The sequence below is a fragment of the Hippoglossus hippoglossus genome, chromosome 8 (genome assembly GCF_009819705.1).
Source record: "Hippoglossus hippoglossus isolate fHipHip1 chromosome 8, fHipHip1.pri, whole genome shotgun sequence".
Taxonomy (NCBI): Eukaryota; Metazoa; Chordata; class Actinopteri; order Pleuronectiformes; family Pleuronectidae; genus Hippoglossus; species Hippoglossus hippoglossus.
Genome location: NC_047158.1, coordinates 3,174,327 through 3,188,513, shown reverse-complemented (window position 1 = coordinate 3,188,513; position 14,187 = coordinate 3,174,327). Strand labels below are relative to the sequence as shown.

At 43.4% G+C, this 14,187-nt stretch overlaps 1 protein-coding gene across 1 annotated transcript in view; it reads right to left on the bottom strand.

Moving 5' to 3' along the window:
- Window positions 1-9,535, bottom strand: part of igf2bp1 (insulin-like growth factor 2 mRNA binding protein 1) — a 54,892-nt gene extending 45,357 nt beyond the window's left edge. Inside the window, exons 1-2 of the mRNA XM_034594297.1 lie at window positions 7,598-9,535; window positions 6,331-6,391 (exon numbers count right to left, since the gene is read on the bottom strand). Coding sequence (XP_034450188.1) covers window positions 6,331-6,391; window positions 7,598-7,772 — 236 coding nt within the window. The 5' untranslated portion in view covers window positions 7,773-9,535. The remainder of the gene's footprint in view (window positions 1-6,330; window positions 6,392-7,597) is intronic.
- Between the last annotated feature and the right edge of the window lie 4,652 nt (window positions 9,536-14,187).

Below are 14,187 nucleotides of genomic sequence, written 5' to 3'. Positions count from 1 at the left end.
AGAGAATAGAAAAGAAGATATTTATATATCCTGTAAATCAAACAAAATTTACTAACTTGAACATTGTAAAAAACATAATTCTCTACGATTTGCAAAGTAACAGAGTGAATGGAAAGACGAATACAACCTGCCTGTCGGCCAGTTCCCTTAAGTGAAGAACACATCAGGTTTGAACACAAATACAGAAAATCCGATTTTCTGTATTTCTAAAGACTGGAACTTCCTGCACAGACGGTGACGGGAGAGTCTGAACCAGACACAGTATGAGCACTCAAAATGTATAAATGTGAAACCACGCAGGTCTGAGAACAACTCGGGACGTCACCTTTCCTTTTTCAATCTCAACAACCGTTTCCAATAAGAGCCATTGAGGCCACCAAGGCGAGGTGGGGTATGACTCACATGCTTCAGCGGGATTTCAGCAGATTCTATAGGATTCTGAGCCATTTTAACCTGGGGTTAAAGCATCCACCCTGCTCAAGTGTCCTTGAGCAAAACACCAAATCCCCACCAGCTTCATTCCTGCTCGACACAACAGGACGGAATGAGAGCCAGAGAGGGCGGCATCCATTTTTACCAAATGATAAATCAGTGACATTGGAATGGACTAAATGAGCTTGTTGACAAAATAGCACTGCGATGCATTAAATGTGTGTTTTGATCACATGAAAGCTATTAAATTCAAAACATGTTCGCATTAACAACAGTGATGTTAAGGGTGCAGGTGAGCAAGGACATCTTATCTAATTTAAAGAAAGCACCATCACTGTGGAAGTGCACTGCTTTTTTTACACGCAACACGGATCAAAAATTGATATTTTGTCATATTAAGTAGACTCATTGTGCATTTGCACGGACATTTACAATGTGTGGGAGGTATAAAAGAAGCTGTGCCATGCAACACACAATGTTTATCTGTATACATCACGAAATAATTATTTTCATACAAGAGGATGGTGCAGCCAAAGGTTTGTTACATTTTATTTGTTGAATTCTTCTTCTATTTACACTAATTACGTATAAACTTTGTTGCAATTTTATTTTATGTGTATATATAAATCAAATAAAAAGGTTCATTTCTTTTTCAAGCACAGATTTTATAGTAAAGGGAAAATGCAAGTCCAAACTGAGTCTGAATAAACGTTTTATATGTGTTAAAGATCCAGGTGGTGGAAACCGAGCAGGTTTAGTGTGAGGAGACATGAAGGCAAAGTCTGTGTATGTGATACAAAATGACAAAGCTAAAGACAGAGAACAACTGGCCATTACAGCTCATTGGGTCAAACTGTGTCATTTCAAAGAGAAGAGGGGAGGTGGTCCACAGAAGTACTGAGCTGGTTTCACTTATCTACAGTAGAAATTAGAGAAAGGTGTTTTGTGCTTGCTTTAAGGTGGTCCCTAACTTCAACTCACCATTCCCTCTGCTTCCCTCTGCCAAGTGTCACAATGCCTTTATCACACAATGCACAACTCATCTTAATCACCATTTGTGTGCATTAATGACAAATAGTAAATACATGAATTTAAGTGAGACATTTCCCCACCACAAAAAGATTAGGTGCAGGGAACATGTCTCAATGATCCACTGAAGCAGACTGGGAGAAACAGTTGAAATCTCTGAAAAAAGAGCTGGTTTAGAGTTCACTTTTGTCTTTGTTCAGAAAGGCAACTTCACAGTTGGGTGTGGACTGGGTCGTAACTACACTTTATTAGATTAATATAAAACAATGACCCATATATCAAGAATCTGCCACTTATTGTTATGGTGCAGAGGAACTACTGATATAAAAGATATATAACAACATTATGCGTAGTTACATTTTTGTAGAAGCTACGTAAAGAAAGTGAGAATATTAATACTGGTTTCTACTATAACCTATTAGACTAAAGTGTTATTTCAAAGTGATTTCCCTGTCTGTGGCAGGAAGAGGCAGAAATCCTGGTCTTATTATTATTCAGTCCCGACATTTTATCAAACCACGCTCATTATGAACTATCAAGACGGATTCTTAAGACAGTGAAGGGATGACAGTGGATATGTTGATATGTCCCACATTCAAAGCTCCAGAGGAGCAACAAACAGGCTGGTTCTCGAGCTTCAGGCGCCACGCTACACTAAAATATTCTACTAATTACACAGAAGCTTAGGACATCCTTCTTCCTGAATATTACAAAGCAAAATAAAGATGTCTTTCAATTTAATATCACAACTAAAATGATGCGCTTTAAATAACAGTGACGCAATTTAAAGATTTATTTAATAATGTCAACATGAATGTGACAGAGTTTATCAGACATGTGGGCTGGAAAAGACGGCGAACGGACAAAAGAAATGACTCACAAAACCAAAGTGTTGTTACTTTGGTTCATCATGAGGATCTTTGGTTAACTGATGGAGGCTGGGAGGTGTGGATGGTACTTCACAGGAAAATAACCGTCTTTCATCCATACATCATAAGAGAGGATTTGGGAACAAGGGTGGGATGAGAGGGACAGGATCTGATTCTGCCTTTTGATTTTACAACACACACACACACACACACACACACACACACACACACACACACACACACACACACACACACACACACACACACACACACACACACACACACACACACACACACACACACACACACACACACACACACACACACACAATGTTGTTTTTTTATTTTCCTAAATTACAAATGTGTTTTTATGTCAGAGTTGTGAAAAAAAGATTAAAAACAACCGCATGTTTAGTTTTCTTGGAAGGAAAAATGTAAACTACAAACTACAGTCGATTCTGATTTATTCCTTTCTTCGAATTGACTTTTGAATACAGTGAAGCTCTCTGGCTCACCTCATGGTGAACTGTCTGTCCACACCAAAAGTCAAAGCTACCTAAAAAAATTGGCATGTTGCATATTTACAGCAAAAAGCAACAGAGAAAAGGAGATGGTGTTGAATGAACCAAACACCTTTTACAGCTAATTATTGTATAATGTAGAAAACAAACACCGCAGTGGATCCCATGCATTCAGGCTGCAGATTCAAAAAAATAAATTTCTCCAAGTTCCCAAAAAACAATAATTTGACTCAAAGTTTGACTTTGCTTCGTTTTATACTTTAAAGTCTCCGTGGAAATAATACAAACAGGTCAACTTTCTTTTACTTTCTAAATAATGTCAAACACATTTTTAAATTCTATTTTATTCCTGAAAATCGGATGTTGAAATAGTGAAAAACATATGTTTTAATAAATATATATTTTACCTAGTTAAGTATAGTTTTCTGTAAATGTTTCTTGTGTTTCATTACATTTTTTAGATGCTTTTATTAGTTCAGCAACTCTAAGCTAATTCTAACTTTAAGATAAATGACAATAAATTATAATTATAAAGAAATAAATAAATCCGTTTTGGTGTTTGCTTCTTGAAGACTGGACCCATAAGATTTAAACACAAACATTTTATTAATCAAAAACTGAAAATACTAGGAGGATATTTGGTTTGTGTTGTTTAGCTTTACACACACAAGCAATCTCTCACTACAGACGTTGTGTACATTTTGGTCTCTGCAGACAGGATGGCTTGTTCTCTCTCAATGAGCACCCCCCCACTCACACACTCTTATACACACAATTCCCCCCCCCCCCCCCCCCCCCGACACTCCTGCTCTCCCTTGCGACTCTTCCCCTCGTCCTGCTCCCACTCTTGCTAACCTCCCACAAACCTCTCCGGCCTGACACACATTTCAGTCGGCCTAATGACGAATATTATGACCGTCTCCGAAATTTAAAACCCTTCCATCTCCATCTTACAGCAGATCCCTGTGATACACCCACCCACCCATACACATCCAGGGGTCAGGCTCGAGTGGGTGGGGGTGGCATGGACAGCGCCCCCTGTAGCCTATAAGGGGTTCAACACTGACTCTTGCCGAACAGAGAAAATTACTTCCCCGTACCCCCTCCCCCCAGACCCTTAAATAAAAGGGTTTAGTTCCCTCTGAGCAGCGGCCCCTCCCACACAACACACACCTCCACTGGGGTCCTACGACATAGTAAGCTGCACACACCACCCACTACTCTCAGCAGCAACTAAAACACACTGTCAGAATTGGACACGACTGCAGTCAGATTTAAAGGTAAAGGTCAAAATAATATGAAACTGAAACCACTTGTTCATTAGTTAGTGGAAAACTAGTTACTATTAATTATCATCTTGCCTATTTAGTCTAAATTTACACCTTGTGAAAACAATACATTTGTTGGCTCAAATTAACATTCATAATTAGACTGCTGTTGCGTCACAGAGGGGATATTTTAAACATACACACAAGTTATTCAGTACATTTGTGACGACAACATTATGTCTGCATGTATGGGTCCAGCAGTTGAGCAGATGTTTGACATAAATATTTAAAGAATCATTTTGGGGCATAATTTTTCCCTTGTTAGCCGAAAACATTGACGGCCATTTTAAAAATGGGGCTTCAAAAATGTGTTTTCCATAAAAATTAATCCAGTTCTTCTGCATTAATTTTTTCCAACTGTAATCCTTTTAACACAAACAACTACTGGACTCTGCTGTTTGACTACAGGGCAGGCTGGGCACTGAGGAGACCCAGAACTACGCACTACAGTGAAAGAAAAAGGAAAAAAACAGCAGCCTGTGCAGTGTTTCTGCTTCATTCAGGGCTTCGCCATTTTACCCTCACTGGCTGACGTGCAGTGACTCCTCTTTGCGTGGAGGCACCACGTGTTGTGGAGCCACTGAAGGCCTTGGCTCGCCCATGTTGGCCCCTCATCTCACAAATCACCTTTATCATTATGGCTCTTCAAGGTTATCACACAGGAGGTCTGGGACACTGTGCACAACACACAGCACCATCAGAATAATTTACTGACCCGCTGAGAGATTATAAGAAATTACAGCCTGCTGCCATGTTGGTTCCCTAAGCATGACGAGTGACCTGTTTCTGCAGTTTGACATAAACTGTGAGATTCAGCCTCCCTGTGTAATGTCAGTCAGCTGATTAGTTCAATTAAATGTATATGTATAGTGCCAAATCCTAACATACATTATCTCAAGGCACTTAAAATAGTTAGGTCCAGACCTTAAAAAATATAGAGAAATCCAACAGATCCCACACACTGCTGACATTTGTTTGCGCCACAGCCATGTTGCAACATTTATGGCGAAGAGCAAGCCCCCAAAACCAGCTCCATTTCAAATATTTGGCCACGTTCACAAGGAAATGCCATAAATGCCGATACACAAATAATGTTCAATTTCATTTGTAGCAAACAAGTAACCACAAGGCTGAAAGCTAGGAATACACACACAGAAGCACACATGTGGCCAAACAGCAGAACATGGAGAGCTGAGCTCACAGCTCATCTCATATCTGTGCCAAAGGTTAAAGGCATGAAATATGGTCTATAGGCAAATTCCATGATACAGTTTAATGCAGGTCAAGTCTGGCTGTTAAAACCAAGCAGCTGATCTGCAGTGGACCTGTCAGTTTATCCCTGTGATTTTATAAAAATAAATAAATAAACTATAATGTGTCTATTAAAAAGCTTTACAGTCAGTATGTTTAATGGTCAAATATTTACACTATTGTATATTTTAAAAGAGAAAAAATAAATGTTACAATTAAAAATTGCTGAGTTTTTATGAGAAATGAGTGAGATTTAACTGGAGATTTATGGGAAGTGTGTTCAGCATTTTGAAATAATGTAAATCACATTAAACTCTGCATTTAGGGTGGATATATATTTTAACCACGTCAAACAATACGTGAATCCGCCATAACGGTTAGGATCGATTTTTTAAAACGACTAGTGCAACCTAAACACGTACATGGGCGAATTTGTATTTACGGTTTAAATGCGCACTGATATGGCTGCACATGTCAAACCCGGATTTTTGTTTTAAAGTTACGATGAAGCTGCTACATGACACGCAGGTTTGTCACATGTGAATTTCCCAGTGCATTTCTGAAATCCCGTTCATGAGCAGAGGGTTGGACCTGGGGCATGCTGTCACTGCTCACAGTTCCACAGCAATGGCCGACAAAGTTGAAGCTCCACACACAACCACGCCAACAAAACAACAACCCGAAACTAGTGCCGGACGCAACTTTCCACAGTGGCTGCTGCGGACACCGCGTGGGGCACGTCTCACTGGATCCACACTTAGAGCAGAGTAATGAGGGGGGAAAGCGTGGCAGTCAGTAACAGTGCATGAGAGAAAAGGCCCTGGAAGAGGTGATGCAACACATGAAAGGGGGTTAAGAGAGGAGGGGGAGGGGAGGGGGGGAGTGTGCACTGTTTAGTACCTTTGCTTCTTGGGGACGGAGTGCTCGACCTCGATGCGCTTCCCCTGAAGTTCCACTTTACCTGGAAGAAAAAGGACGAGTTCACCATCAGCTGGGGCTACATGCTAACGGTCATGTGTGTGAGGAGGTGGGGGGGGGGGCTGCTGTGTTTAGGGTATGTGGCTAAAGAAAATGGCACCTTACAGCTAACTTTACTTTTAGAGCTGCGGCTGAGCAGAGCACCGGAGAGACGCTAAACCAAGTGAGGGGGGTCAAGGGGAAGGGTGGAGGGTTCAAATGGCCCCAAAACACGACCTGGAAGTCCTGGAGAGAGCGAGTGGTCGTTACCCTGTGGCCCACAAACAGCCACTGGACCCCCCCCCCCCCCCCCCCCCCCCGTACGAGATCCAATGCAGGAGCCACATCTACACTGATATTAATTTTAGCCTACAGCTGGCGGGTGGGTGTTTTACAAGATCTCTAACGCGGCCCTGGGAGTACGGCTGCTCGTGTTCGTGAGGCTTCGTGTGGACTACAAGGAGCTGACTGGCATGGCGACCTTGCCTCCTCCCGTTACATACACCCCTACGTGTGAGATCACGAGAAATGAGCCACGGAGCTCAGGCGCGAGGCGGGTGCTGACAAACCCGCCGCTGCCCCTCGTCGATCGGCCACACACACTGAGGTGGTGGCCGGGCCCTGTTTGGAGAAGTAGGCTACACAGGGGTGAAGGTGTATTTTCTATCTTTGTCACAGTCGAGTTAAAAGGGGGGGGGGGGAGGAGGAGAGGCGGCGAGGCTTCATTCTACACCACAGGAGCCGGCGCGAGGCGTGCGACACATCAGAATGCCGCTCACGTGCACGTTTAGCAAAAGAAACAGCCCGAATTAGCAGAACTACCATTAGAAATGAATAAACACTCTTTATAAGGGTCAGTATTGCAAAGTGCAAGCCAAAACGCTCAGCCTCCTCTGTGTAGCTTTACGTTTACACTACTCCTGTCCCTCCCCCTTGCAAAAGTTGAATGGCTCCCCTGGGGATGTCGCTCTCCGCACACCACAATTCACTCAGTCGATAAAAATCATTGCGATCATCATTCTGCATGTTCATGAAGAAGCCAGGAGTTGGACGGCGAGGGGGGGGGCAAAACCGGGGCACGCCGCTCAAGGTGGGCATGAAACCCGGGCTGAACACCGGCCGTGTACCGCTCCCCGTGCAGAATGAATGAAACTAACGGTGGAGAGAGTCGTGGGGTGTCGTCTTTTGTCACCAGTCCACCTGAACTCACCAGAAAACGTCTCGATCGCCTTCATGGCCCACTGGTCGTCCGGACAGTCCACAAACGCGTAGCCGGTTTTCATGAGGAACTGTCCGGAGTATTGGATCTTGTGCTCATCGAAGGTTTTCCCCAAGTCCTCGGCGGTCACGCTGTCGCTTAGATTCCCAATGTAGAGCTTGTGCATGGTGGCAACTGTTTTTGTCCCAAGTCCAACAAAAAAAAAAGCAAACTCAGAAAAAGACAAACCCGGGGGATAACTCGAATTGAAGCCAGCAGAGGAAGAAGAAAAAGTTCTCCTGATTTAGCAAATAGCGCAACAAGACAGCGTCACACTTGCCACACTGACTGAAAGTGGAAATCACGCTGGGTCGCTTTACGGAAAAGAAAGACCAAATAAATGCAACCCAAAAAGAGAGAGAGAGAGAGGATGGGGGGGGGGGGAGGGATATTATTTCTCGACAGCAAACTACAAATGAGATTTGAAAAGTGTTAAAAAAAAAAAAAAAACAGATGGTTTGGAATCGAGCTGTAAATCCAGGAGAATACGTGGAGCAGGAGAAGAAGTGAAATCCTTTGACTTGCAGCCCCAGCAGACGAATAACAGCAGCAGCCTATAGGCTCCGTACCGCACTGTGGAGGAGGTGGGTTGGATGATGGTCTACGGTGGAAGAGTGGGGGAAAACTGTGGCAGGATCGAGTCCGGAGAAAACGCCCCCCGCCCCCCTCTCCCCTCTCTCTCTCTCTCTCTCTCTCTCTCTCTATGGTGACGCCGCCCCTCCGCCGACTCCAATTCGCGTTTTTTCTCTCTCTCTCTCTCTCTCTCTTTTTTTGTTTGCAAAGAGGAAAACACGTGGTGCGTTTGGAGTAGGTTGGAGAGAGGAGGACGGGGAGGGGTCCGCTCCAATCTTATCCTGGGGTATTCACCAGATGAGCGCGTGCGTAGCCTACATGCGCCCCCCCCATCTCAATCCTGCGCTGGGCTCGCCCCCCCTCACCCCCCACCCCACTACGTACTGTACGCGTGCACGGCGCGGGGGGCCTTTTTACGCAACATGACGTACAGGCGAGCACACATGCGCCCTGATGCCTCTCGGGGCGGCGCGGGCGGAGATAACGGGCAACGTAGAGAGACATGACTTCCTCCGCTGCTCAGTAATGTGATCTAACCGCTCCAGCATCATGCAGGGTATCAGAGGGCCTTCTTTACATTGAATCAACCGAGCAGCGCCTCCCAATGCGGTGGCCCAGCACACTGTCGCCGCCCTCCCACTGAATGTGACACGAATGCGGTCAAGTTGCCGTGACCTTTCATAAATGACCTCTGGTGAACCCCAGGGTGTTTGGGGAATGGCGGAATAGAAGGTCCCAGGGCTCACTGTATTTACCCCGGGGGACCCAGGGGTGCTGCTGCTGCGACCTGGAGACCCTCCACTTACTTTGACGCACTGTTGTCTCCGCCTGGAGCCTCATCCACTGCAACTAACGCACCAGATATGGCGGCCACGCCGCGATGACAGCACCCGGGGCCGGCTGGTGAAGAGAAGGCGGGCGGGGGTCTCTGTGGCTCACGTTGGGTATTAAACCGCACCGCCCCCTCTGCTCTTTAAGCACTTTTTCAACATGGCTACGGTTACTGCTGGCTCACTGAGGCCATGGCTTCCAACAGATGACTTAACATACAACTTCCGCCTCCTCCATTTTGCCGCACTCCTGCAAAGTGGCGCAGTCGCCGGGCAACAGCACCGCACACACAGCGCGCGCCCCTCTGCGTGGAAGACGGCTTCTCAAAATGGAGGCAGAGAGGCGCACAGGCCTGCCTCTCCCCCTCCACACACACACACACACACACACACACAGAGACTGGCGCTCTGTGTGTGCACGTCTCCCGCTCTCCTGTGTTGGTTTCACATCTCTCAGGTCCAGGATTGGCTTTTAAAACCCTCCGTCCTCCCCGACAGGCGCCTTCTACACTTTGGAGGCACAACTGCACAGGCCCGGAGGCGACGCGTGCGCTCGCCTGGTTAGAAAATGGCTTCTATCCACAAAATGGATCCAAACCCTGGAAGTTGACGTACAGTGGCCTAACTGTTGCCTCACCACGGCTGACCCTACACACAGGAGGGCCTTTTAAAATTCAAATATAACTGTCTTTTTTCTCAGTAGCATATATAGGAATAAATAAGCTGCTGTGTCTATGTGTGGTTGTACTGGCGTTAGATGGTAAAATTACGCCATGTTCTCTATCTATTCTGCAAAGTAGCCCTTTACTGTAAGTAAATATGTAAGCTTATTTCAAATATTTCCAAGCTATGAATACATTTGTTTAATTCATCCTATATGTCAACGTTAGTCCTGGAGCTACATGTAAGTAAAAGTATCATATTATTTTTAAATTAATGTAATAATCATGTAACATAAAGACTTGACTCATCCAAGCCAGAGTCATATCTTTATTGGATTAAACAGCCAGAAGTGCAGAATATGAAGTAGAGCTATTATAGTGATTATGTAGTAATCACAGCTTCAGGAGCATTTCTGATTATTTATTGGTAAGGTAATAACGCACTCAACGTATTGGCCTGCAGTCAAAGTCCAGTGAACTGCGACTCTCTGTCCATAGCTCTGAAGCCGCTCCACTTTCCGGTCTGTCTTGTCCTTTGAGAACACACAGGTGGAGTTTTTCTCTCCTGAGGTGGCTTGAACTCCAGAGACATGGTTCACATGGGAGCTGGTCAGGTCACAGGCTTCCACAGGTCAAATACCCCCCCCCATAACATGCAACATATTTTGAGGCTAATGAGTGAAAGGTGAGCGAGTGACCTTTTCTCCAGTGTGGTAGCAAAAAAAAATCTGTTCCATTCACACAGTGATTGAGATCAAAACTAGGCAAGAAAAACAGGAATTCTGTAGCTAATTTCTTATCTACCATCCTCAGTGTTTTTACATCCCAGGGCAGCCATGTTCTTAAGTGACATAATGAACAAATGGACATTATTTGTATGTGTTATACACATTTCCCTTTGCAGACTTAAGGTTTTCCTAAAAGGAATTGATCCAATAAGCCTCCTAAAAATAATATTATAGTTTTTTTTCCCCTTTGCAGAACACCCTCAATATTGCACGAGCACGCTCTGCACTTCTCTTAAAGGAACAATGTTGTCATTGCCCTGCAGCAGAACTCCAAGAAGTTAGAATGTGAATACAGCCACTGCTGCTGTTATTGGACACCAGGGCAGACCAATTAAAGTAAAAGCTGTCTTTTCTCTTTTCTCCTTTATTATTTGTCTATTGAAAACCATGGTTTCTCCATAATACCAGTGGTGTACAGTCTTTTTGCCTCAGCTAATGAGTCTTTGACATGAGAATCAGCAAATACAAACTGCAACAGGTGCATCAGGCTTGGATTCATGGCTTGATGGTTAAAATTGTCACAACTCGAGACATTCTGCCTCTGACGACATTAATGTGATTGAGTGTGCATGTCATCAAGTGGAGCTACAGTATATTGTCATAACTTCTACTAAAAGTAAAAAAAACAAATATTCAATATATGTATAACCATAGTATATTATATACAATGTTGGCTTGTGTTCTTAAGCGTAAAAGCCTTGATATATAAAATAACTAATTTGCAAAATACATTTAGACTAGATATTACAAAATAACCAAACAGAGATCCTCAAGTAAAATACATATAAGCTCAAATCTGTCCTAAAGATACCGTATTTGAGTAACTGTACTTGTTTACATTCCACAACTGCACATAAAATCCTCCTCTACTAAAGAAACGTCAGGAAATAAGTACAAAAAATTCTTCTCTTGCACATTAAACACTGCCATCAACAGCATCACGAGACACAGTCAACAGTCTTCTTTTCAGTGTGTGTGTGTGTGTGTGTGTGTGTGTGTGTGTGTGTGTGTGTGTGTGTGTGTGTGTTTGGGGGAGGGGTGGATAGGCGGAGGTCAAAGGCTGTGGAGGAGAAACAGGGTGAACTGGGCGGGAATGCAGGAAGAGAGACAAACTGCCTCAGGGAAATGCAAAAGAGGTAATGTTCAGCTCTTCAACTTTGTCTTTCTCTCTCTCTCTCTCTCCTTTCTTCCTTGATATCACTTTGTTGTCTCTTTGAAATGCTGGGTGACCACAATTCATTTTTCTGATTGTGAAGTGACGCTGTTACAGGTAAAATCAAGAAAAACTACAAAAGTATACTAATACCAAAAAGAAGAAGTACTTGCTGTGCAGAATGGCTTAAGTCAGAATGATACTTGTTATGATGCATTAGTAGACTTTTCTACTTTTCTCCATCCCCAAGCACAAAAAAATCAAATTTGAAGTATTAAAAATGAACCTGCAACTTGAGTTATCGAACATGTAGAGTGGTGGAGTAGAATGTGGCCCTGCAGCCTAAATAACCGTTGGGGTTTGTCCATATACCCTGTGATATAACCTACAGCAGCTTTTCTGGAAATCGCTCCCAGCAGGAGAAATGCCACAGGTAAAATCACTAACTCAACCGGTTTTGTGTGACAACAATGTGGTTAAAGATTGGTTGGGTTTCAGCGCAAAAGCAACCTGGTCAGGTTTCGCAAAAAGAACCAAATAGCTTCTTTGTTGAGGTTAGAATAGTGTGGTCTTCACGGCTACAGTAAGGTCATAGGCTGGTCATGGTTTCGAGACACAAAGTTCAGTGAAGTCCAGTGTTTTGTGTTTTCCCTGTTCACAGACTGTGTCGCTACTTAACAACATCCCCTGACGTCCTCCTTTGCTCAACATCATAATTATTGTGGTCAAAAGGGGACTTTGTCTCTTTGAATGTAAAGATGTTGCTTTGGGACATTTGAAAGACGGATGCTGTCTCACAAGGCTGCTGATGTCTCACATGGCCGGTATGCTTCATGTAAGTAACCATGGGCACAAACAACCAAACAAACTGTAGGATTGTTTTTTATGGGACTGTCTCGGTGCAGTATTTAAATCTGAAATGTACTTATAGAAGTATAAATGAAATATTCAAGTAAAAGTACAAATACATTAAGTATAGTTTTTGAGTAAATGTACTTCCTTCTTTTCCACCACTGATTCAATCGGACTTTATCTGATACGCCAGATTTCACACATTATAGGCTACCAGTGCTTTTGATATTATAAAGCAGAGGAGACATCAGGCACAGAGAATGTTCCTCGTGTCTGTCTGAGAGAGAGAGAGAGAGAGAGAGAGAGAGAGAGAGAGAGAGAGAGAGAGGATACTGACTGCTACATTGTGGTCCAACCAGATATTAAAGATGGACTCACAGTTTAAGGCGTGGCTATTTTGCGGCCTGAGAAACAGTATAGATGTGTATAAGTTTGCTCGTTTCCCGTCCTGACTGCATCCTCCTGTCTGCATGTTGAACAAGCGTAATAACATCACATGTTCATGTCTCACAGAGCCGAGCCCCCAGGGAAATGTAGTCTAAGCTCAAAAGACATTCAAACATTCAAAGCATTCCTGTTATGTGCAGCTCATAAGTGAAAGATTAGAGCAGTTATTATGAAAACCTAAAGACGAGTTGTTTCTATCGCTGAAGTCCACGGTGAACCCAGTGGTCATTTTAACATTTACCTTTACGTGTTTACAAAGCTTTTCAGTGTAAGAGTGGAAATATTCAATATTCTTTGTTCACGTCACCAAATCCCATGAATAGTTCTTAAGCAATAATAAGGGCGATCAAATGTGCAGTCCCCAACAAGTGCACCTCTCTCTCCTTGTTTTATTTGTTTGTTCAAAGACTGCTTTTTTTGAAGACAAACATAAAATAAAATAAAACTGTTATTTAGGTGATTTCAAAGACTTGTCCTCAGTGGACTTGGAGCTGAGAGCCATAGATACTAGTTGTGAAACTTGTTCGTACAGAGACAGATGTTTCATGATATTTTTCAGAATTGTTGAAAGTAAGAAAATCATCAAATAAATGCCAGACTTATTCTTAAATTTTATGATTCCCCGACAGGAAGAGCAAAAGGTTCATAAGTCACTGCAGCCTGTGAATAGATGGATGAAGAAGTGTTAGGTGACAGAACATCAAAGGCAAAAAGCAAGTGAAGAATGAGTGTTTTTCTGTGAAAAGAAACAAGAAGAGCTGTGACTATCAATCTAGAAATCCCCCTCCCTAGAGGCTCAATGGGCCTTTACATCACATAATGCTTTAACTACTTGACAAATCTCAATTCTGATTCTCTCTCTGCAGCATTTTCCAGGCACGGTGTTCCCGCAGGTAAAGTCTTGTGTAACCTTGGCACCTTCCTGCAGAAACGAACCGACTGAGAGGATCAGTCCTCATTAGGCGGCCTGTGCTGCAATGATGAGGCTGCTCAGGCTGAAGAAGTCACTTAGAGAGTAAGAAAGACGCACGTTCAAAACCAAATAATGAGATCCAGGCACAGCAGGTCCACAAGTGAACGAGAAAATAGTTACAGACTGTGGATATAATTCATATGAGGTTCGCGGTTCGTGTAATTGCAAAGATCCGCTTATCCCTTTTCAGAAAGCGGTTCCTCTGTTCACTCTGTATTAATTGGATCATGTAACTGTCTTTCGTTAAATTTAGTGTAACGTGAA